General features: G+C 45.1%; 2 protein-coding genes across 5 annotated transcripts in view; one reads left to right on the top strand and one right to left on the bottom strand.

Annotated features, from left to right (window-relative positions):
• Positions 1 to 19292: 19292 nt before the first annotated feature.
• On the bottom strand, positions 19293 to 22186 carry LOC129501633 (proline-rich proteoglycan 2-like). The gene is made up of 4 exons (XM_055312797.1): positions 22149 to 22186; positions 20332 to 20890; positions 19899 to 20012; positions 19293 to 19570 (listed from the first exon to the last, which is right to left on the bottom strand). Exons 1-3 carry the CDS (start codon positions 22184 to 22186, stop codon positions 19995 to 19997), a joined length of 615 nt encoding a protein of 204 aa, XP_055168772.1. The 3' UTR covers positions 19293 to 19570; positions 19899 to 19994.
• ERAP1 (endoplasmic reticulum aminopeptidase 1) overlaps positions 20396 to 25312 on the top strand; it is a 42356-nt gene continuing 37439 nt past the window's right edge. For 2 of the 4 annotated variants that reach the window (XM_055312807.1, XM_055312806.1), the window contains exons 1-2: positions 20396 to 20720; positions 22152 to 22209. The gene's annotated coding sequence lies outside the window, so the exon portion shown is untranslated. Of the gene's footprint in view, positions 20721 to 22040; positions 22210 to 25312 lie in introns of all 4 variants that reach the window. The other 2 variants (XM_055312804.1, XM_055312803.1) reach the window with 1 other exon arrangement.

The following is a 25312-nucleotide window of genomic DNA, read 5'->3' as shown; positions in this document are numbered from 1 at the left end:
GGCAACTCTTTATTCATTCTGTGGAGTTATATCTAAGATTTCAAGTTAATGTGGGGAGTGTCCTACTTTTTTTACAAAGACAAAGGCAAATTTGTGTGGACAGGAAACACAGAAGATATATAGAAACTAGAAAAGGAAATTCCTGTCAATGAATACAGATTCATTGACTGTGTTCTTAGGCAAGGTGAGGTCAGGAGCCATGTGACTAAATTCTATTTATTTTGATGTATTCTCAGTCCCCAAAGTAGTGATCTGTGAACAGTAGAATCTCAGTGAACCAATATTTTGAATTGACTTTATAACGTAGTACACATCTCTTAAAATATGAATGCATTTTCCGTCTTGTAAACTATGGTTTAGAGAAAGGAGCACTTACAGTCCTTGAGTAAAAATGGGAGAACTATAGAAGGTTAAAAATGGAAGGGCCTTAGGTATTATTTATCCAGAAGAGTGGTCTCAAATTTTTTTAAAAATTTGAGAAATTCCTTTCTCAATCCACCACGTTGATATCAGTAAACGAATATACACTGCCAAAAAACTTTTTTAAAAAAATTTATTTATTTATTCATGAAAGAGACACAGAGAGAGAGAGAGAAGCAGAGACACAGGCAGAGGGAGCAGCAAGCCCCATGCAGGGAGCCCGACGTGGAACTCGATCCCGGGTCTCCAGGATCACGCCCTGGGCTGAAGGAAGTGCCAAACTGCTGAGCCACCCGGGCTGCCCTCAAAATAACTTCTTAAATATTTATGTGATCAAGACACACAGGAATGAATATGGTGTTTCTGTTGAAGCTTAGGACCCTGTTTTTTTAGAGAAGCATCATAGAACGTGAAGAGATTGTCAGTTGGACAAAAGCAGTCCTTGAAATTGAATATTGCAATTGCTTGTTTTAGCTTCTGTCCAAGTATTTACTGGTTCAGGAGCTTATTGGCCTAAATGGAGCATGTGTTCAATTCAAGTAATATGCAACAGTATTTTTATCAAGAAACCTAAAACCTAAGATATTTGTAGCATCATTCTTCATTTGCACATACAAAAAGTTATCTGTTACAGATAGCACATTTTCAGAGACTAAGTGCGTTTTACAAATCCTGTCCATTTTTATAAAGATGATATAGTTCTATGTGTAAAAATCGTAAAATGACACAGTTGAAAAGGACCTGGAAATCATTTCCTCAGATCCTTGAATTTTTATACATTCCACATTATAGAGGAAGACAGTAGGGATATTTGTGAAACAATATGAACACAGCACCCTCCTCTATTTTTCCATTTTCATAGTTTTCTCAGCTTTTCACAGTTGTACTCACACTCGATTCTATTCAGCTTTATCAAAAATTTCCCAAACAATCAGCTTGGTCTTCATAGATACAACAACTTCCTTTTACCACCCATTTGTTTCACCACATTTCATTAACCTAAGTAACTACATTAAGGACACAATTGACATTGACAGGTTGGGAGCAAACACAACTGGCTCCTGGGCAGCATCTCCCTCAGCTGGGGGTGCACAGTTCTGGGGTACGCCAGGAGCTTAGTCCGCTATGATATCTATCAGGCTGCGTACTTCCCTGATAGCGTGGAAGGAGGAATGAGAGCTTAGGAGGACAGAGAGCTTGGGTTCATCTAGTGAATCAGTTTTTGTACCCAATTACTGTGAAATTGGTCTGTTAGGTGGACTCCAGTTTAAGCACACTTACTCATCACCCATACTGTTGCTGAACGCTCAGACCCTGAAGAGCTAACTCTTCCCCATCTCTAGGATAAAATCACTGGCAGGCTCTCCTGCTGCCTCTGGTAATTTAGAGGTAAGAAAAAGGGAACACCTGGGTGGCTCAGCGGTTGGGCCTCTGCCTTCAGCCCAGGGCGTGATCCTGGAGTCCCCGGATCGAGTCCCATATCAGGCTTCCCACATGGAGCCTGCTTCTCCCTCTGCCTAGGTCTCTGCCTCTCTCTGTGTGTCTCCCATGAATAAATAAATAAAAATTTTTTTAATAAGTTCTAATTACTTCTCTCTCAAAATATTCTCATTGCAATAATCATATAGAATAGTTTACTGTAAAAATAACCTTAAAAACCTGGAAACTCATCCAGAGTTATAGCTCTCCTCAACCTCAGCTTGATCTCATTCCAGGAGACCAATCTGCAGTGGGAAAAGAGGTGGGCATAGGCTAGCTTCTTCTCTGCATCTACCCCTGCCAAGCCTAGATCCTGGAGGAAGTATTTGCAGCATTTCCCTGGACAGAAAAACGCTCTTCCAAGGACCAATGCTGGAGATAAGGACATCTTAGGCCACATCTAGCTGATGTGACTTGAGAGATGCTACAAGAGGTGCTACTGATAAACCTAGAAGGAAAGTAGCCATTGTACAAACTGTAAACTGGCCTTATAATCAATAAAAGGAATGTACTCTTTGCCTTTCCAAAGTGCATTTGGGTGCCTAGGATATATTTGGAGGATCCAGAATGATTGTTTCTAAAGAAACATGACTAATACGGCTGAAGCGCCCTGCCCTATACCAGAGGCAACCATCACCTTGAATTTTATGTTTGTTGTTCTCTAGCTTTTAAGCTTGGGGATGCATATACTACATGTGTATAGATTCCTAAACAACATATGCTAGTTTTTTTTTATCTATCTATCTATCTATCTATCTATCTATCTATCTATCTATCCATCCATCTATCTTTAAGTAGGCTCCACACCCAGTATGGAGCCCCGTGTGGAGCTTGAACTCCAGAGCTGACATCAAGAGTCAGAGGCTTAAAGGACTGCCTCCTACCCATGCACCCCGAGGTTTTCGTTTATTTTAGCACTTTATTAGTATCACACAACATATAATCTTTTGCTGCATTATTTTGCTGAACATTCTATTTGTGAGATTTATCTATACTGATGCATTTAGCAATAGTTTGTTTTTGCTGCTCTATGTTGTGTTCGATTATATGAATATCTCATTTTATTGATGAACATTTGGATTATTTCCAGTTCTTAGTTATCACCACATTGCAGTGAATATTCTGTGTGTGTCTCCTGGTACATTTTGCTACAGTTTCCTGAAGTTACATTCTTGGATGAGGGTGGGAGAGTTATAGGGTCTATATATCATCTTCCTTTCCAGAGTAAGTTTGAGGAATAGGATGATGTTATGAAAATCATTTATCAGCTGCCAAAATTGTCCTCCTTTCTCATGGCCTCCTTGAGGACCTTGAGCTAGCTGGCAGTCTGCATGGGCTCTTTCCTTTCAGGTTTATCCCTACTCCTGGAATGCTGCCTCCTAGGGTTTCACACCATGTGACACAGGGATTTCCAGGGTCCCCGCCTCTGGGTGGTCTGGGACTCCAATTTTTTCAAAGTGATCTCAAATGCATTCTTTTTATTAGTTCTTTGAGGCATTTGGTAAGATTCCTTTTAAAAATGTTCAAGCTTTTTTAGTTGTCACTTGGAGAATTGGTCCAATTTACCTATTCTTTCACTCACAGAAGTAGCAATTCCACACTTTCAACGTTACTAGCTAGTGCCAATTTTCTGTCCAAAAGGGTTTATCTACTAAGTAACAGTGAATAGCATGTCCACTGACGAGAGATATTTACTTTACCATGCGTACCATTTTGTACTCTTGGCCTTTCTTGCTCTGGGTATATATTACTTACTCAAAAATACATATAAAATTATTAAAAATAGTAAGAGTGAATCATCATTAATTTGGAAGGCAGATGCCTTCAAGGACACTAAGCCACATGTTGTAATTTCTTAACCCTGCCTCCTAGTGTTTTCTTTAATTCAATATTGAGCTGATTATTATGTCAGCCAGGAAATTATTTTATAGATGACAATGTCTATATTCACAGAATCTAAAATGATTAGTGTCACTGGATTAGAATGGGTCCAAAGATCACAGTGATGAGAAGAATTCAATCAGGAAGTCTTAATGTATATCAGAGAAATGACTAGTTCATTTGTTGCTATGGGGAAAATGATGTTTTCAGTGCCTTTCCTATTATGAGCATTCTTAGATTTAGTAAAATTCAAAACAGGTCAGTATGCCAGGAGGCCTAGGCCTGTAGGATGCAATGTTGTAAATAAACTCAGATGAATTTTGGAAATCCGCTGTATTTTATTTAGTATATGAAAAAAATAAGAATCTTTTATCAGGCCAATGATATCTATATACATGTGTAAGTTATTTGGGGTTGGACTTGTAGGGGACTTCAGAATTTGTTTAAAATCACAAAAAGGTAAGCTTAAAGTATCATGAAGAAGAAAACTGTTAATTCTGATTGCCAATGAGTGAATAATTTCTTGACACCTTATTTAATAATAAGGTTTTGAAGCTTACTGGCCTTCCCTCCCTCCCTCACGTGTCTAGAATTGCTAAAATATAACATGTTTAAAACTAGGACAGATACCCATTCATCTGGAATGATGTGAGAATGAGCTTTCTTCTCACACTGAATGATGGTCCTCAAGGCCTCCCACACTCTCTTTACCCTGAGGATTCTATAATCCCCCAAAATAATGGGTCCACCACTATGTGTGTGGAGCAAAACTGCTTAATTGGAGGACCTATCCATAATAAAGAAACTGTTTTTTGAAAATAAACTACTAATGCTATCAATTCTCATTTATTTAACTTTTCCTCTTAATACATATCTACCCAAGTAATATTTATAAGTGAAAATTTAATATTGGAAAAGACTGGCACCGAGTAAGTGCTCAATAAATGTTTGTATTATTATTACTAATATGCTTTTATACTAAATCTAGAGTCTTCTGTATTCTTAGTAATCCATTTACATTCAATAACTGAATTTCCTTTTTGAAATGTCTCAATCTTTACTTTGTGGTCATAATTAAAATGTAATGATCTATTAAAGATTTATAAATTAGATAATCACAATAGATTGACAAAATACAACATCCTTTCATTATAAAAACCTTCAACAAATTGGATATAGAAGGAATATACCTTAACATAATAAAGGCCCCATATAACAAACTTACCTCATACTTAACAATGAAATTTGGTTAAAAGCTTTTTCTTTAAGATCAAAAAGAAGACAAAGGTGCCCACGCTCACCACTCTTATTTAACACAGTACTGGCTGTCCTACCTAGAGCAATTAGGCAAGATAAAGAAATTAAAGGCTTTCAAATCAGAAAGTAACACGGTCTGTTTTTGCAGATGATATGACCTTATATATAGAATATATATAAAAATCCTAAAGACTTAACCAAAATGCTGTTGGAACTAGTCAATAAACTCAGTAATTTGCAGGAATAAAATAAATATACAGAAATCAGTTGCATTTCTATATACTAACAACTAAATACCTGAAAAAGAAATTTTAGAAAATCCACTTGTAATAGCATCAAAAAGAAGAAAATATTTAGGAATAAATTTAATCAAAGAAGTGAAATCTGTAAACTGAAAACTGTTAAGACTTTGATGAACGTACAAGCAATTGAGGCAGACAGAAACAAATGGAAAGATATCCAAGTTCATGGATCAGAAGACTTAATATTAAAACATGCATACCACACAAAGCCATCCATGGGTTCAATGCAATCCTTAGCAGAATTCCAATGCATTTTCACAGAAATAGACAAAACAATTCTAAAGTTTGTATGGAACCACAAAAGACTCCAGTAGCCAAAACCATCCTAAAAAAGGAGAATGAACAAAGAGCAAAAAGGGGAATCACACTTCCTGATGTCAAGCTATATTTCAAAGCATAGTAACCAAAACAGTATGGTACTGGCATGAAAACAGACACATCAATGGAAGAGAATCAAGAGCCCAGAAATAAATCCCTGCATACATAGTCAAACTAATTTTTGACAAGGGAGCCAAGAATACTCAAAGGAAAGAGTCTCTAAGAAATCATATGGGGAAAACCGGATAATCACATGCAGAGAAGTGAATTTGGACCTTGATCTCGCACCACTCACAAAAATGAATTTGAAGGAGATTAAAGACTTAAACATAAGACTGGAAGCCAGAAAACTCCCAGAAGAAAATATAAGGAAAAAAGCTCCTTAACTGGGCCTTGTCAATGATTTTTTGTGTATGACACCAAAAGCACAAGCAACAAAAGCAAAAATCAACAAGTGGGGCTACATCAAAATAAAAAGCTTCTGCAGAGTGAAAGATACTAGTAGAATAAAAAGGCAGCGTATAGAATGGGAGAAAATATTTGCAATATATACATCTGCTAAGGGGTTAATATTCCAAAAAAGAAAACAGAAAGGAACTTATACAACTCAACCACAAAAAAAGAGCAACAATAAAACCTGATTTAAAAATGAGCACAGGAACTGAATAGGCATTTTTCCAGAGAAGACAGACAGATGGCCAAGAGGTACATGAAAAGATGCTCACTATCACCAGGGAAATACAAATCAAAACCACAATGACATATTTTCCCATATCTATTAGAATGGCTGACATTTAAAGTCAAGAGAGAACAAGTGTTGACGAAGATGTGGAAAAAAGGAAATGTTTATGCACTGTTGGTGGGAATGGAAATTGGTGCAGCCACTAGAGAAAACAGTATAGAGTTTCCTCAAAATATTAAAAATAGAACTACTATATGATCCAGCAATCCCACTTCTTGGTATACATCCAAAGGAAAAGAAAACAGGATATTGAAAAGATATCTGCATTCCCATGCTTGTTTCAGCATTATTCACAATAGCCAAGATATGGAAACAACCTAAACGTCTATCAATGGATGACTGGATAAAAAAAAGTTGTGGTATATTCACACAATGGAATATTATTCAGCCATGAGAAAGAAGAAAATCCTGCCATTTGTGACAACATGGACGGACTTTGAGGGCATTATGCTAAGTGAGAGAAGTTGGAGAAAAAGGCAAATACTGTATGATCTCACTTATATGTGGAATCTTAGGAAAATGAACTTGTAGGTAGAGAGAGTAGAATGGTGGTTACCAGCGGCTGGGGGTGTAGAAATTGGGGAGATGCTGGCCAAACTTGAACTTTCATGATAGTAAGTTCTGGGGATCTAATGCACAGCTTTGTACTCTAGTTAACATTATTGTCATATGTACTTGAAAGTTGCTAAAAGACTACAAATCTTAAATGTTCTCACCACAAAAGAAGAAATGATAATTGTGTGACATGATGAAGGTGGTAGCCACAGCTACGGTGGCGACCTGCAATAAAAAAGTGTATCAAATCAACTCATTGTACACCTGAAACTTACACAAATGTGTATGTTATAAAATTTTAAAAAGTATATGTTAATGATATCTCCACAATGAAAAAAGCCTATAAATCAAAGGCCTGACCCTGTAATAGATAGAAATTAAGAAGTAACCGGGGTTAGACGGTGATTATGTTTTCAATGGTTCTGTTCTTTCTGTGCTTAGTAGAAAATTTTGACTTTTTTTTTTTTTAATAAATGCCAGGAGAATTCTAGGCTTAAAGTTTAAAATAATTTACAAGATGAGTATGGTTCGTTTCTCATAGGTCTCATTTATCCCTGTAGCTTTAAATAGGTTAGCCTATGAATGAAAGTCTTACGTGGAAAATAATTATGAAACCTAATAAATTTGACTTTAAAATGGCCCAGTGAGAAAAAGAACAGTCACTGCTTCAGAACCCACTACTCTTCTAGTACCTTCATGGGGATTCAACCAGTACAGGGGTCTCAGTGTTCTTCAGATAAGCATTTGGGAACTTTCATTTTCTTTTTTATAGGACTGAGTGGCATGCAGGGGAAAGTGAGGTGGACGGGAAGCACAAAATGGAAAGTACTATTACTATTTTAAGATTAAAAGCAGCCAATTCCAGAAAACGTTTTTGTATTTTAACTCCTTACACAGAGGGAAACATTTTTTTAATAAATTTATTTTTTATTGGTGTTCAATTTGCCAACATATAGAATAACACCCAGTGCTCATCCCATCAAGTGCCCCCTCAGTGCCTGTCACCCAGTCACCCCCATCCCCCGCCCACCTCCCCTAGTTCGTTTCCCAGAGTTAGGAGTCTTCATGTTCTGTCTCAGAGGGAAACATTTCAGTGTTATTTTTAACTTCTGACTCACAGTGCTACCTTTACAAGGGAGAGGAAACAACACGTGTCCCTTATGGTCACGAATTAAAGGACTCACTAGAATTTCTCCAAGCCTCTGCACTTTTATCCACCTCTAGCTCCCTCTGCTTGTGCTTAACTAAACCCAAACAACAACTCAGGGAAGATGCGGTTGGAAGGTGTGTACTAGAGCTGGGGTTCCAGGGGTTGGGTCTCAGACCCCAGAACTGTTCATGTGATACTAAATGTCAACACTGTGACACACTCTGTTATTTCCATGCATGCTCCTCCCTTCTGCAACACTGCCTCATAAATACCGGGGGTATTTGAGCTTTGCAGTAAGAAAGGCAAGAGATTATTTTTAGAGCTACACCCCTGCACCAGTAAATATATCCAATGAACATTTCTATAACCATTTTATTTCATCTTCAGGGAATAGTTTCCCCTACAGTTAGAGAAACTGACCCATCTCTAATGGTCAATTAATCTCAACTGAGGGTAAGGGGACATGGTGAGCTGGAGGTCCTTCTGGAGAAAAACCACACATTGAAGGCAGAGGCCAGAAATTCAGGCACTTTGAAAGGTCCAATGGGTAATAGGAGTATAGGAATAGGAATATATGAATTCCTACCTATAGGAATATAGGTAGTGTATTGTGCTACAACAGTACAATGCAATGGTCAGGAAATGCTGTGCTGGCCAACTAGAGAGTGGATAGCCCCGTTCATATGTTTAAAAAAAAAAAACAAAACATCCCACCATGCTGGCTAACCTGAGAGGCTACATTCACTCCATCAAGACAGCCGTCTGGGATCATTCTGTTATTTTTATTTATTCATTTATTTTTTTAAGTAACATAGGGCCTAAACTCATGAGATCAAGACCCTGAGATCATGACGTGAGCTAAGATCAAGAGTTGGACACTTAACCGAAGTCGGACGCTTAACCGACTGAGCCACCCAGGCACCCAGGATCATTCATTTTTTAAATTGAATTTAACTTACATTCAATTAATTAACATAATGTATTATTAGTTTCAGAGGTAGAGGTCAGCGATTCATCAGTCTTATATCACACCCAGTGCTCATTACATCACATGCCCTCCTTAATACCCATCACCCAGTGACCCCATCCCCCGACCCCCCTACCCTCCAATGACCCTCACTTTGTTTCCTATGGTTATGAGTCTCTTGTGGCTTATCTCCCTCTCTGATTACATTTTGTTTTATTTTTCCCTCCCTTCCTCATGCTCCTCTGCTTTGTTTCTTAAATTCCACATACGAGTGAGATCATATGATAATGTTTTTCTCTGGAGGATCACTCTTTTATTTTTTTCTTTTAAGATTTGATTTATTTATTTATGAGAGACACACAGAGAGAGGCAGAGACACAAGGCAGAGGGAGAAGCAGGCTCCACGCAGGGAGCCTGATGTGGGACTCGATCCCAGGTCTCCAGGATCAGGCCCTGGGTTGAAGGTGGCGCTAAACCGCTGAGTCACCCGGGCTGCCCAGGATCATCCTTTTAAAGAAGTCCTATGTAAACAGTATTAAAAGGAACAGGGTTTATCACTTATTTCTTTTAGCTTGCCTGAATAGATAATTCAAAATAAGTAAAGCTTAGAGAAAGGCCAGCCCTGTGAACAGACAAGAGTAATGAACAACTTCTTTGAAGCTTCCTAAAGTTCTCTCTTCCCCACCTAAAATGTCACTGGCAAGTCACTAGGCTCAGGGCAGAGCCTAGAGGGAAGAGCAGGGAAGGATGTCACTTCCTCACAGTAGCTTCAAGGGCCCACGTGTGAGTTTGGCAGACACTCAGCTATAATGTCATGGGAAAGTCATGGGAAAGGCGAAAAGCTGTCAGGTTTTTGTGGAGCAAACGCATTTCAAAAGAAATTAAAATCTCTGGCCAGCCAGGAACAATGACAGCTCGGAGGCCGGGGAGCGAGGGAGAGCCAGGTGTCTGGTGGTGGCCAATGAGTGACACATCACGTAACTAAACTAATGTTATTGAGTGTCTGGTCTGTGTTATGTACCGTGTTTGGTGCTGGGGACACAAAGATAAATAAGCTATGGAGCCATCCGTCAGGTGAGACAGACTTGTAGCTGCCTACCATATTCTATCAACTCTGTGACTCACATTTTTTCATATCTAAACATCTTCAAAATTGATGGCATCTCACAATGTTGTTGGCAGTAGTTTTCTCCCCCCCCTTCTACATTGGTACATAAAATAATTGAATTTGTTAAAACAGAAGAAATATAATAAATAGATTGTGACATATTGCTACCGAATAGGAAAAACAGTAGTTAAAATGTATAGATAACAGTGAACTCTTGAAAGCTTTTAATCAGGGGAATCACATGTGAAATCTCTGCGTCCCTTCCTCCCCTCCTCTTGCTTGCTCCTTCTCCTCTTACTCAATAACCTTTCGGAGCACATTCTCTGGGCCTTGTTCTCTGTTCCATCCCAGGGATTCAATGGTGAAAAAGAGACATAACCATTAATCAACTGAGTCTAATTGACGTTTATAGAATACTTCATCTAACGGTAGCAGGATTATGTGTTCTGCAGCTCACATGGAACATTTGCAAAGACAGACCACCGTCTGGCCCATAAAACATGCTTTACCCAATTTAAAAGAATAAAGATCATACAAAATATGTGTTCAGATTATAATGGAATCAAACTAGAAATCTGTAATAGAAAGATGGCCAGAAATCCCAAGGTATCTAAAGACCAAATAACACACTTTGAAATAACATGTAAGTCCAAGAAGATGTTTCAAAAGAAATTAAAAGGTACTTTGAACTAAAGGAAAGTGAACATTTCTCTTTTCTTTAAAAGCTGGGATCTCCCTGCCATCAATGACAGAGCTAGGGCAGGATTGGGTTGAGAGTGATGTTGGGAAATTGGAGAGAGAGTTGACTGTGCAACTACTCTGGTTTCTCAGAGGGCTAGATTCCGCTGGTACCTATATCTCCTCTTGCCCTGCAGAGAGAGACAGAGAGAGAGAGAGAGAGAGAGAGAGAGCAGGGACATCTGAGAGTTAGAAGAACGGGAGTCAGCTAGGAGAAGCAGGGGCTAGGGGAACTCAGGCAGCTAGAAGAGTTCATCGCAAGGGGGTGAGGCTGGAAGCGCATTAGAAAAACGAAAAGCCTAGTGTGGCTGAAGCGCACAGAGGAGGGTGGGAAATGAGGCTCTTGAGGGTTTGGGTGGAGGAAAGGACAATACACCATGGGGTGGGGGGCAGGATGTGGATCTCATTAAACAGGGGGAAAAGAAACAGGGAAAGGCCTTAGCAGCTCACACAGCAACCACTGTCTGGCTTCCCTCCTTAATGTGGGTCACCTCCCCATCTGGGTTGGGGTGGGGTGGTGGGTGAGACAAGAGCCCTGAGAAAAGGTTAGATGTTGCTAGAGATTCAAATGGGAAGACAGACCTGTATTTGTAGTCTCACCTGGTGCAGGTAAGTTCCATTGAGGCTTACTGCCCTCGGGATGCTGGTTCCGGGCCTAATGTTCCAGGTAGGATATAGGCAGTGCCAAGAAGGACTCTTCAAGGGAAGAGTCTCCAGGAAATGGTCTGCTGGAGTGAGAAATTCACGGAGTACATTCACCTACATTCACCTGCCTGGTCTGGGGAGTCTGGGAAAAGAAAGCTTCCACAAGCAGCCATCAATTTTTGTATAGGAGTTCCTGTCCACGGCAAGGTGCTGGAGTCCAATCCTCTTGGAGGAAATTAGGAAGGTGGGATTTTCTGTCTAAGGACACAGATTTACTGAAGGAAGAAAGTAAAAGAAAATTAACGTATTAATTTGTGTGTTTTCCTCCCCATGTTGTTGAGTCCTCCATCTCAAGCAGGTAACTGAGTTTTTAATTTCCCTCTTTTAGGGTCATTGGTGTGCCGTAAAGCAGAACTTGCTTGAAAGCAACATCTGACTGTGCTAAGCGCTGAATATTTTAGTGACTCGTGTGGTGGAGGCAAGGGTAAATGGCAAGAGGAATTTTTATTTATTTATTTTTAGGACCTTATTTATTTATTTGACAGAGAGAGCATAAGCAGGAGGAGTGGCAGGCAGAGGGAGAGGGAGAAGTAGGCTCCCCACTGAGCAGGGAGCCCAACGTGGGGTTTGATCCAAGGACTCTGGGATCCTGACCTGAGCCAAAGGTAGATGCTTAACCAGCTGAGCCACCCAGGTGCCCTGCAAGAAGAATTTTTAAATTCCCAACCTAGGTCAAAAGGTGAAGGTATATACATCCCAAAGATAGAAGGAGCAAGTATACCCCTAGGTAACAATGTCACTGAGGGGGCTCCAAGATCTCAGAGAGGCTGGGCACATGCTGCATTTAGGAAGGGTGAAGCCTAGGGCCAAAGCTGTGTCTGAACCAGCAAGGCTTGCAGGCAGCAGATCCCCTGAACTTGGAGCCGAGAGAGTATCTCCATGGTAACCAGTAGGAACCTAAGACCAGGCTGCTTAAAACCCTGAGATATTTTGGCAGCGCTTAAGACCTTGGGACCATGGTTGTGCCCTGGGGGAACGGTGAAGTGAAGCCAAAAATAAGTGAGACTGGATATCCCAACCATCTTGTGGGATAGAATCTTAGGGTAGAATTTGCTAATTTTTTTTTAAGATTTTATTTATTTATTCATGACACACACACACACACACACACACACTACACACACAGAGGCAGAGACACAGGCAGAGGGAGAAGCAGGCTCCATGCAGGGAACCCAATGGGGGACTCGATCCCGGGTCTCCAGGTTCACACCCTGGGCTGAAGGTGGCACTAAACCGCTGAGCCACCCGGGCTGCCCAGAATTTGTTAATTTAAATTTTTTTTTTAAATGTGTTAAATTGTGCACACTTGAGTGAGACACTAAGATTCTTGTCCATTTGAAGGAGACAACTTTGCCTGCTGCGTGGAATGCGTTATAAGGAGGCAAGCGCAGAATTGAGGAAAAATGGAAGGCTGTTGTAGTATCTAGGCAAGAAATAGTGTGGCCCAGGATTAGGGTGATGCGAGTGGACATTGGGGGGGTGGTAAGGTAGGAAGTGATGTCAACATTTTTTGGGACCTGTGATGGATAATCTCCTAAGGTGGCCCTTGATACCTGCCTTCCTACGTGATTCCCTACCCAAAAGTATGGGCAAGACCTGCCACTTGCTTCTAACTAATACAGCAAAAGTGATGGGATGTATATGATTATGTGATTGTGTTACTTAAGGTTGTAAATCTCAGCGTGATTGAGTTACTCCCTCCCTTGCTGGCCTTGAGAAGGCTGATGGCCACGCTGGAGGACCCTACATAGTAAAGAACTGCAGGTGGTCTCTGGGAGATGAGAGGGTAGACTTTAGTCAACAGCTCCAAGAAACTGACAAACTCAGTCCTATAAACTATTTGGAACTGAATTCCACCAATACCCTGAATGAACTTGGAAGTGGATCCTTCCTTAGTCAAGCCTTAGATGAAACCACAGTCCTGGATGACATCTTTTTTTTTTTTTTAAGGGGGGTGGTTTGGGGAGGGGCAGAGAGAGAATGCCAAGCAGAGCTCAGAGGCCCAACATGGGGCTCAATCCCCAAACCCCGAGATCATACCCTTTGCCGAAATCAAGAGTGAGACGCTTAACTGATGAGCCACCCAAGTGCCCCTTGGATGACATCTTAATTGCCCTGTGAGACCCTCAGTAGGGGACCCAAACAGGCTATATCTGTAAACCAGACCTACAGAAACTGTGAGGCAATAAATGTGTGTTGTTTCCAGCGACAAATTTGTTACATAGCATCGTACAGTGTGATGCCTTGTTCTCGAGAGCTCCTGTCTCTACCCACAGGCAAATCTAAGGGCCTACATAAGAAATCATTACCTTCTATTCACACACTTTCTCAATTTGTCTCTCTGGCTGCATCTAGCTGTAGTCTCCTTCTTGGGACCCAGTTTTTGGATTTGTTTGGTACTAGTTGGAATAATACCTTCCCTGGACCTTATTTAGGTTTCTGAGCCCATGCTTTTGCTGGACAATGGTTTTGATTCTGCTTCCCTAAACTTTCCTCCCACCCCCGCTCCCTACACCCTCTCCCCTCTTTTTTTTTCTCTTCTAAATATTTTATTTATTTATTTATGAGAGACACACAGAGAGAGAGAGAGAGGCAGAGACACAGGCAGAGAGAGAGGGAGAAGCAGGCTCCACGCAGGGAGCCCGATGCAGGACTCAATCCTGGGACTCCAGGATCACACCCTGGGCCGAAGGCAGGCACCAAACCACTGAGCTACCCAGGGATTCTGCCCCTACCCCTTTTTTTTTTCCTCTTTTAAAGATTTTTTTTTATTTGAGGGAGACAGAGAGAGAGAGTAGGGGAAGGGAGAGAGAGAATCCTCAAGCAGACTACCCATTGAGTGCAGAGCCCCAACTCAGGTTTCATCTCATGACCTTGAGATCATGACTTGATCCAAAACCAAGAGCCAGATGTTTAACTGACTGTACCACCCAGGTGCCCCTAGGACGGTAGCTTGGACAGATGCCAGTATAGAAACCAGATTGAAGAAGAGGAAGTTGGGCAGCCCGGGGGGCTCAGCAGTTTAGCGCTGCCTTTGGCCCAGGGCCTGATCCTGGAGACCCGGGATCGAGTCCCACATCAGGCTCCTTGCATGGGGCCTGCTTCTCCTTCTGCCTGTGTCTCTGCCTCTCTCTCCCTGTCTCTCATGAATAAATAAATAAAATCCTTAAAAAAAAAAAGAAGAGGAAGTTAGAAGTTAAAGTACTAGTTAAGAGATGACTGGAGGCAATAGGAATGAAGAGGAAGAGAAAGATTCAAGACACCCTTTGGAAGTAATATTGATAAGCCCTGGTAAAGTTGAGGGGTAAAGGAACAAAGGTCCTAGATGATGATGGCTTATAGCTCCGGTGACTAGATTGAAGTCAAGCTCTTAGCCCTCACTGAACCCTTTTAAACCAAAACGGCAAGCAAGTAAACCTATACTACGAGAGATTTGAAAAGAAGGAGCTCTTCATCTCTAGATTCATCCTGGTTCCACCACAAATCTGGCTCAGTCACTTCCTACCTATATATCCCAGCAGTTACTTAACTTACAGAGTCTCTGGGGTTTTGTTTGTGTTTGTTTTCTGGAAATAATAATGGAACATACTCTAGAGTGTTGTTGAGGATTAAATGACCCACTTCACATAGAGTGTTTGGCACAGTGCTCGGCACGTAGGAAATGCTCAAAATATACCAGTTTTTATTACTGAGATGTGCTCTCTTTGGCCCCTCGTGCTTTTACCAGTTTCAGATTTCCTACTGCTTTGTCTTCTCCCCTTTGAACTATACGTTTCATCTCCTAGTTTTCACAGAACTCCTAGATTTAGCTTTTTCTTGCTTTGGCTTTGGTACTTATCTAGGTGTACGACATGACCACCAGGACCTGGTCATAGGTAAGGAATCCTTCTGCCCCTTTCTTCACCTCATGTTTCTGCTGGGTACATGTGATCAGAGGCCTAGGCCTGCTTTTCTTCTAGATCTGCCGACAGAGAAATCTGTAGAGCAAATTTTTGCAAGGCTTTTGCAGGACTGCAATTTTAAACACACTTGAGTACATATTTTCTCTTGTAAAATACATTTTAAAATTTTGGGACCACTTCAAGCTCCTGAGTGAAATTTTAGAAATGCATCCTCAATTTTCTTTTTTGTTTTTAGATTTTTTATTACAACAGGATTGGATTGGGGTGGGGATTCTGTGTGGGGCTGGTCCACTCAAGGGCCACTTGGCTCCTTCTCTCACATCAGTTCATTGTAATTCTAATTCATGGCCCAGGGAAATTACCAACTATTCAAATTCTAGATATCAAGTCCTCCCCCACACCCCCATAGCCAAAACTGAATATTAAATCCATGGCTGATGAAAATCTATTACATGCTCACTTTTTTGATGATGTCCTGGAAGGCAACGGTATCATTCACACAATATCAGAATACTGTGCACGCAGAAGGCACGCAGTGTTTTGAAAGATGGATGTCAATCCTCAGAACTCATCCCTGATTTAAACCATCTTTGAGAGTGATTATTTCATGTGCCATATTTCCTTTTTGTTTTTGTTTTTTTCATGTGCCATATTTCTAAATGCTGATCTGATGATCTGATCTGGTCTTGCAATGCCTGAAAAGACAGATTCTGGGGCAGGGTTTTTGCCTTTCAAACTTAGAGTATTAACTGAGCTTTGAAGAAACTAACTTCAAGGTAAGTAAAAGAAATACACCTGAATGTTAGTGGTAGGAAAAGATTTTGATTCAACTTTTCCCCTCTGTCTCTGTCTCTCTCTCACACACACACTTACAAAGCCTGACCCCTTACAAAGCCTGACCCCTTCCTGTTGTCACAGTACTCTTCTTTTGGTTGCTTCCCACTGCCAGGGAAATTTCTGGGGCTCTCCAGACTACACAGCAGACAAGTGTAGAGTGAAGACGTCGGCGATTGTGCTGCAGCAGCTTTATCAAGGAGCCTGTCAAAAAATGCAGTTGTTCTTAGGGGCTGCTTATCTGAAATTGAGTGACATTATCAAAATGACTTCAATCCAGTTGGTTGATTAGAAATGCAGTTCAGGTTTAGGCTTCCTTGAAATTTAGGTCAGTCAACTTCAAACAATGTATGGGAAGCTAAGGGCGGGTGAAAAAAAAAAATCCCACGTTTCCCATGGGACACGAAGGACATTATGTTCCATCAAGTGACTCATAGAGCTAGTGGGTTATAAAATTGAGACTGTGATTTGTTATCTCTCTTAAAATTGCATGCAGTTGATAGCCAGTTCAATCAGTCTTTATCCAAGAGGGCTGGTTTATTGGAAGGACGCTGGGGGGCCTGGAAGAAGTAGCCTTCCAGAGGAGCCAGCTTCAAGCCTGAGGGTGAAATCAGAACATTTGCACAACAAAGGGAGCTCTTTTTTTTTTTTTAAGATTTTTTATTTATTCATGAGGGACACAGAGAGAAAGAGAGAGGCAGAGAGAGAAGCAGGCTCCATGCAGGGAGCCTGACGTGGGACTCGATCCCCTGTCTCCAGGATCACACCCTGGGCTGAAGGCAGTGGTAAACCACTGAGCCACCCAGGCTGCCCAACAAAGGGAGCTCTTAAACTCTGCCTCTTATTTCTCTTTTTCTCCTTTTTGGTGTGGGTTTCATGTTCTTAGGCCCTGCCCCACAGTGGGAATTTGGACGCTAACTCTAAGGCCACAAGAGGAATAAAAAAAAAAGAGGCTTCCCTGCCAGCACCAGCCAGTATAATGCTTGGCAAGGCCACTGACTGGCCTGGCTTTTGTCCTGTGCCAATCCTTGGAGACAGGGAAGCTGAAGCTTCCTGGAAGCTTGACTCCAGGAAGAACTGCATTTTTTTGCTCCTTTTCCTGCTTCTCTCCTTGCTAGGACCTGCACCCCCACTTTTACACATGCCTTACTGTACAGTTAAGGTACGTCCTCCCCGTGTAAAGGTCAAGGAGTTAATGATTTTTTTTTTTTTTTGAGTCTTCCAGCACAAAAGAGAGTATCTACGGAGTGACCAGTTGAGGTCATCCTGTATGTTTTTCAGACACGTTGGCGCCAGGACCCTGGGCTCTAGAGCATGGGTGACTTAGGGACCATGCTTGAGCACTGGTCCTTTTTTTCTTTTTTAAATTTTATTTATTTATTCATGAGAGAGAGAGAGAGAAAGAGAGAACGGAGACACAGGCAGAGGGAGAAGCAAGCTCCATGCTGGGAGCCCAACGTGGGATTCGATCCTGGGGTCTCCAGGATCACGCCCTGGGCTGACAGCGGGCTAAACCCCTGAGCCACCCAGGCTGCCCTACTGGTCCTTGTTTTGATCAGTTCCTGGCTGCCTGAGATCAGACCACAATTCTCAATAAAACCCCCAGACCCCAAGCAAAGATGAGACTCAGTCTCCTTTCCGAGTTTCCCAGATGTTGTCTGTATCTCTACTCTGTCTAGATTTTCAGTAAACTCTGCTCTCACTTCCCCTTGACTTTTGGTTTGTTTCTATCCTGCATGAAGTCAAGGATGGTCGTGGCTGGTCCGCAGGCCCCCTTCTGGGTTCTCAGACCCAGCCAGCCTGTGTGTCACTCAGACCAATCACTGTGGCCAGAGAAAGGGGTTGCTGAGTGCAGCCTAGACTGAGATTGAGGCATGTGGCTATGCATTTACGAGGAGGGGAAGCACACCTGCTGAACAGACAAAAGGTGGGAGAAAAGCCCCTAGAGACCTCAAACATAATAAACCATAACTTGATGCCTGTAGTATGTTTAAGTCACAGAGGTAAAAATATTCATCACACTCCCAAGTGCCCCATGCCTCTCATAAGTTAGATTTACAATCAATATCCCAATTTTTTTTAATCCATAAAGACATTCCAAATTACTTGAGATCTCCTTACGATGGTTTTTCTTTTCTATTTGCCCAGTTTCAATACAGCTTAATATTGACGGTGAACATTCTGATTGGCTTGCTCAGCACATCTTCCAACCTCGTTTCAGAATTCCTCACTCCGCTGCAGAGTCTGGAAAGCAAATCCATCCCCTGGATCTCCTCGCTCCTAGGTTCTGGGTGTGCATTAGGCTCTGCCAAACAAAAGCACCGGTAAAAGAGTTGAATTTGAAACTGGGTTTTAAGTAGGGAGAGAAACCCAGCTTGAGATACTCATTTTGCTGGACGCTAACATCATGACACGGTTCTGAAGCCATCACCTGTGCTAGCAGTTGCCCAATTTAGCAGATGGCTTCCGAGTTTGTGGCAAGAGAACTAGTTTCAATGGTGGCCAAGTTCTACACTAGGGCCTTGGAATTTGTTTTTGGAAGCTCCCCCTAGCGTGTGTTCTTTAAACCTTCCCGTTGATTATGTAAGTCATGTAAAAGCCTGCAATAAATCCTTTTTTAATTAAACAGCTTGAATGGATTCTGTTCTCTGTGATCAAACCTTCACTGATACGACATAGAAATGAGTCTTTAAAATGTCACTGGTCGGGATCCCTGGGTGGCGCAGCGGTTTGGCGCCTGCCTTTGGCCCAAGGCGCGATCCTGGAGAACCGGGATCAAATCCCATGTCGGGCTCCCGGTGCATGGAGCCTGCTTCTCCCTCTGCCTGTGTCTCTGCCTCTCTCTCTCTCTCTCTCTCTCTGTGACTATCATAAATAAAATAAAATGTCACTGGTCATCTTGGTGGTTTTATTTTTCTTTTCCATCTTTTTAATTACATGCATACTGAACACGACGTGGGGTTGTTGGCATTATTTATCGCTTTCAGTGAACAGGTGAATTGGAGAGTGATCACAGTCCCCGCAACATAGTTTGTTAGATTCTTAGGGGACACCTGCTATTATGCAGTGTGCCTGGGTTGGTGATCTTCCATCTGCCCCTCCAGATCCACAAAGCATGCATGAGTTTACAGGACAAGAAGTTCTCATCGGAGCAGACTGGATCACTCGCAGACATGTGGAGGCCTTGGAGGCTACAGCTACCCGCTGAACCCCTGCCACAATCGCAAATGAAAAACAATCACCTAATCCCAAAGCCCATTTCTTACTGGAATAGAATGAAAACGCTTACCTAGATCTCACCCTGTTAGGGGCTGGGGACGGAATGCTAATTCTATATTACAAAATACCCTTAACTGGAGAGATTCCCCAGAATAAAATACATTTTGCTATTTTTCAAAAGGAACGTAAAATTGAGAAACAAAGGTTGAGAAATACGGTACCAGCGTCTTGGAACCAAAGGGAAGGAGGTTAGGAAAGAAATGAGAGGGGAAAGGCTGAGGACAGTAGGGAAAAGGTCCCAGACCGGTTGGTCCCACTCACCAACTTGTAGCATTTGGTCAATATGAAAGCTTGAGGTTTCCTGTCCTGTTACTTCATTTACCCTCAGTTGTTCAAAGCTGGGCTCTTCTGGACCTTTCATCCAGTCTTAACGTTCTAAGGGGAGAGCAGAAATGGTCATTTGATGTGAGAAAGCAGAGGAGGCGTTTTAATTATTTATTTTAGATTTTATTTATTCCCGAGAGACAGAGAGAGAGAGAGAGAGAAAGGCAGAGACACAGGCAGAGGGAGAAGCAGGCTCCATGCAGGGGGCCCGATGCGGGACTCGATCCCGGGACCCGGGGGTCACCCCTTGAGCCAAAGGCAGGCGCTCAACCCCGGGGCCACCCAGGGGCCCCCAGAGCAACCGTTTTAATGTAAATGTTCGCGGCCCAAGTGCCCCTGGGCCGTGGGGGGCAGTCGGGGGGGGGGCTACCTGTAATCCCCCTTCTGCCCGGAGGCGTGCCCCCCCAACCCCGAGGCTTGAGCGCTTCGCCCCATGGTCCGGGTTCCGGGCCTTGCGGAGGCCGAGCCTGCCCATCGCCGAGCGACCTCGGTCCCGCCCGGGCCACCTGCCGGGCTCCCTGGGGCGCCGCCCGCGGGGCGCCGAGACGCAGAGCCCGGGAGCCCTCGGAGGAAGCCCCGCGGTCGCGGAGGAGCCCCGCGCCGAGCGCGCCTCCGGGGCCGTCCCGGGCGGGGGTCGGTCGGGGCCGCCTGCCAGCTCCGCCTCCTCCGGGGCGCCCTCTCCGCTTTCGCTTTCTGTTCCCGGGTCGGGGAGGCGGGCGCGGCGGCGCGAGGGCCAGCGGGGCAGCGGCGGGCCCCCAGGTACGGCGGGTCGAACCCGGGGACCCCGCCGGCCCCCCGACCCCCCGGCCGCGCTGCGGGGCTCGAGAGGGGCTCGAGAGGGGCTCGGCGCCGGCCACCTGCTGGGGCCCGCGGGGGCGGCCGGGGAGCCGGGGCGCGCGGCGGAGGCGAGGGAGGCGCAGAGGGCTGGGCTGGGGGGGCCGTGGGACCTGGGCCCGAGTCCGCAGGGAGGCGGGGGGCGGCCGGGGTGTGGGGGTGCGGGGGGCGCAGGGTCAGCGCGCCTCTTCCCGGCAGGCGGGAGCTGCCCCCTCGGAGCGCCTCGCCGCTGGTCCCCCCCCCCCGCTTCCTCTCCGGCCCCCCGGCAACCCCCCTGGCCCCCCAAGCCCCACCCTCGGCCCCTCCGGCTCCTCCCCGGCTCCTCCCCAGCCCCCCCCCTCGCTCCTCCGAGGCCCCCACTCCTCCCCAGTCCTCGCCCCCAGCTCCTTGGCTCCTACCCAGGCCCCCCTCGGCTCCCCCCGGCTCCTCCCTCTGGACCCCCGGCACCTCCCCACCCCCACCACCTCCCCAGCCCCCCCCGCTCCACCCCAAGCCCCCCCTCGGCTCCCCCCGGCTCCTCCCTCTGGACCCCCGCACCCCCCCGCTCCTCCCCAGGCTCCCCCCCGGCTCCTCCCCAGGCTCCCCCCACCTCCCCAGCCCCCCCGCTCCACCCCAGGCCCCACCGGCTCCTCCCCGGCCCCGCCCCCCGCTCCTCCCCAGGCCCCGCTCCCCGCTCCCCCCTCGGCCCCCCTCCTCCCTCTGGCCCCACTCCCAGCCTCCGCGCAGCGCCAGATGTGGGCTGGGGGGGTGCCGCGGGTGGGGGTGGGGGTGGGGGTGCCTTGGGCGGGGATGGTTGCCAGAGAAAGCAGGTGGCCGGGCTGAGCTGGACGGTGCTGAGGGATGGGAGGCAGAAGGCGCCCCGACGGGCTCTTTCCTTGCCTCTGCGTCCTGGTTCCCAGAGCTCCGGCCCCCCCTCCGCTCCGCTCCCCTCTGGGGTTTTACCCCAAGCAGGTTCTCGGGTTGAGCAATTTCCAGTCCCTGCGGGGCCGGCGCCTTGCCCGCCGGGCTGGGGGGGTGGGGGTCGGGGTGGGGGTGGGGGGCCCTGCAGGGTGACTTCTCGGAGGGAGAGGCCTGGACGCTTCCTTAGTGTCCCTGGAAGTTTCTCTGTAGGGCCACGTTCAGAAAGAAAGGCTCAGCTCTCTGCAGAGTGTTTGCTCTCAACTCAGGATGTGGTCAGTTAAAAACAAGAACAAAAACTTAAAAAAAAAAATAAATACAGGCCCAGTGGTGTTCTCTTTCCCCAAGGATTGGAACTTGTGCTGATCCCAGAGCCCATGTGCAGGTCGGTCTAAATGAAAGAATTCCAGTTGGTTAAAGACAATTTGAGTGAATTCAACGTTTTTGTCTGTTTACCAGCGGTGACAAGCTACTGCAACGCTTGATGATGTCATCGTTTGGGACATTTTGGAAGAAGGTCGGTTACCTTTCGGTGGTAGATTTCCCACTGAGTAGGGTTCCCATAAAGGGAGGGTGAGCTAACCCAGGGTCAGTTGCCCCTGCCTTCCCCGTGGGGGGGAAAAGTCCTAATCCGCAGAGGCAGCAGCCTCGGTAAAGTTTCCTAAAGTGCCTGGAACTCTTGCTGGCGGCTCAGGGAAGTCAGGTACCCTGTTACCACAACCTTGACCCCGAAAGATGCTTTATTTAGTGAGATCAGAGGCCAAAGGCAGATGCGTGGCAGGTCCTTGGAAACCTTTCTCCCTGGACTCTGAGCCTGTGTATTCACCTGCCTGCGGGTATTTTCCGTGCGTATCGCAGAGACCTCACAAACATATTTCAAAAATGAATCCTTGGTCGACCTCTCCTCTCTTAAAACCGTCCCACCTCTGGTCTTCTCCGTCTCAGTAAATGGCACCCGTGACTACCCAGATGTTCATTCCAGAAGCCTGGCAGCCATCCTGATGTGTTCTTTGTCACCACCACCCCCCCCCTTGCAGTCCACCCCAAATGGAGATGTTGAGTCCCTCCCTCTCTCTGTCTCTCCCCTCCCTCGCTCTCTCTGGTGACACCACTAGAGTACAAGCCACCAGCTTAGTTTGTCTAGACCACTTCTCTGACTGGTTTCTGAGGCATCCCTCCTGCTCCTTTCTTGATCCACATGGCTTCTTAAAGTGTGACCTGGATCCTGAGACCTTCTAGCTCAAAACCCAGTGGCTTCTCGCTGTGCCTAGGCTGGGAGTCAGAAGCCTTCCCACGCCTCCAGGCTGCGTGGGGTCTGGTCCCATCTGCGGCTCCACGTGCATCTCTGCAGCATGTTCTGCTTTAGGGTCACTGGCCTTTCATAACCAGGACTCTACTGCCTCTGAGCCTACAAATATGCTTGCTCTTCCCTCGGTCTGGAAAACTCTCTTTCTCTCTCTTAGGTAGTTTGATTTCGTCCTTTAAATCTCAGCTAAAATACTCTCAGAGAACCCCCAGGGTTGATCCCCTTGCCCTGTTATTCTCTTGCAGTTTGTTTTTTTTTTTTTTTTTCCCCAGAGCCCTAGTCATGGTTAAAATTCCCCCTGCCCCCAGCTCTGTAAGCAGTTTGAGGTCAAGGATCTGTGATGTCTTATATTGCTGGTGTCCAGCAAAATCCTTGGCACATAAGAGTAAATATTGGTGGGATGGATGATTGCAAAGATTTTGGTAAATATTGGTGGGATGGATGGTTGCAAAGATTTTAACCCCATCTTTACAACAATGCTATGAGAGAGGTATTATTATTTTCTCAAATTACACATGAAAAGAACGCAGCAGGGATTAAATAACCTGTCCCAGGTCGCACAGTAGGTGCCAGAGCAAGAACTCAAAGCCAGTTTTTCTTTTCTGACTATAAGTGTAATATGGATTATTATTAACATAGCTATGGTTCTAGATACTTATGCCGTCTACACTGAATGTTCCCTAGTGGTTTCCTGGCATTACATCTCTTTTGAGGCACAGTCGTGTTCTCTTTGACTCCACCTCCTTATGGACTCAACCTTGTAAAGCCTTGGCCGGGAGGTCCCACTGCCAACTCCTTTAGGGGCCTGTAGGCCTTGCTGCCCGCTCAGAACCAGATGGGATTTTTAGATTTCCTCCTGGACTCTCGGGAATACTTGGGGCCATCTGGGGCCCTCGCAGGCCTGAACCTGCCGCCTTCATTGCACTCACAAAGCTCCTGCCATCAGAAATTCAAAAAGGAAACATCACTCAAGTTCCCTTTATTTCTCATGTCCCAACTTCAAGGGAGATCCATCGTGTTAGCCCTGTGCTAGAAATCTGCTGAGGGAGTAAAAGTGGGAACCTTTTACTATTTTGGTGTTTAAAACTTTATTCTTCTTCAGGTTGCTTCAGTTCTCCGTGGCTGGAAACATCCTTTCGTTGGTTCCTACCCACATACCAAAACCCAAGAAACACATAAACAAAAAAACCAGTTTTCCCTGTTTACGCTTGGAATAGGTTTGACCCTCTGATTCTCTCTTCTGATGCATCTGGGTGGTACCTTTTTTTTTTTTTTTTTTAGATTTTATTTATTTATTCATGAGAGACAGAGACACAGGCAGAGGGAGAAGCAGGCTCCATGCAGGGAGCTCGATGTGGGACTCGATGTGGGACTTGATCCCCGGACCCCAGGATCATGCCCTGAGCCAAGCAGATGCTCCACTGCTGAGCCACCCAGGCGTCCCCCTTGGGTGGTACCTTTTGAACTGAGGTTATGGTGCTTCGGTGCTTACCGCCTGTGTTGGTAGTCTATGTGCCTGCAGGTCTGCTTTGTGGGGAAGCAGGGTGTAGGCCCCTATGGCTGTGTTTTTGGCAGGGGAGCAGGATGGAGAGAGAGGGGTTGGCGAGAGCCCCACATAGGGTTAAAGAAGGTTAAGACCAGGCCGTCGCAAGGATTATCCAGGAGGTTCTCTGCTTGGCTCTCCAATAGAATCTCTAGGAAGATTTTTTAAAATTCTGGTGCCCTGACCTCATCACCATAGATTTCAGTTTAATTGTTCTAGATAGAGACCCAGGCATCGGTCATTTTAAAAGCTTCCCCTTCCCCGCTGATGTTTATATGCAGCCGGAGTAGAGAACCGCTGACCTAGAGGTGGAGCCCCATGTACCGCACTGTCGTCCCACCACTTTCTCATCTGCTCTGTATGTTCAGGAGCCCAAAGAGCTTGAGAGAATTAGGACCAATTACCTGGGCTCACTAGCAGACGAGTCCCGGCAAATACCCCTTAGAGAGGTTCTTTGTCTAAGAGGGAAACGTGCGTAGAATCTGGACTTCACAGCTTGGCGAAGTACTGCCAAGTTGCAGGGGCAGTTAGAGACCTCCCATTGGCAGTGCTCTCAGCCATGGTTGCCAACTGTCTTGTAATTCACCTTCCTCTTGTGTCCTAAGGCCTCGTCAATAAAGACCAAGATAGAGTCTGCAGCAGGACTCCCAGCGTGCTTTGAGCATCCCTGTGGAGTCCCTCTCCTCCTCGCCCCGTGAATAATCATTCCCCATCCGGATGGATTGATTGCCCAGCCAGCCCTCTACTTTGTCCCTTTGCGCTTTCACTCTT

This window comes from Nyctereutes procyonoides, unplaced genomic scaffold, assembly GCF_905146905.1.
Source record: "Nyctereutes procyonoides isolate TBG_1078 unplaced genomic scaffold, NYPRO_anot_genome, whole genome shotgun sequence".
Lineage (NCBI taxonomy): Eukaryota > Metazoa > Chordata > Mammalia > Carnivora > Canidae > Nyctereutes > Nyctereutes procyonoides.
This window is presented reverse-complemented; position numbering and strand designations above follow the sequence as displayed.

Excerpts from the sequence above, each read along its gene's own strand:
- LOC129501633 (XM_055312797.1), bottom strand. The coding sequence starts at position 22,186 with ATGACATCATCAAGCGTTGCAGTAGCTTGTCACCGCTG. Across the intron at positions 20,891-22,148 it reads GCAGTAGCTTGTCACCGCTG|CCCAGCCCTCTGCGCCTCCC; the intron begins GTAAACAGACAA and ends CGGCCCCCCCAG.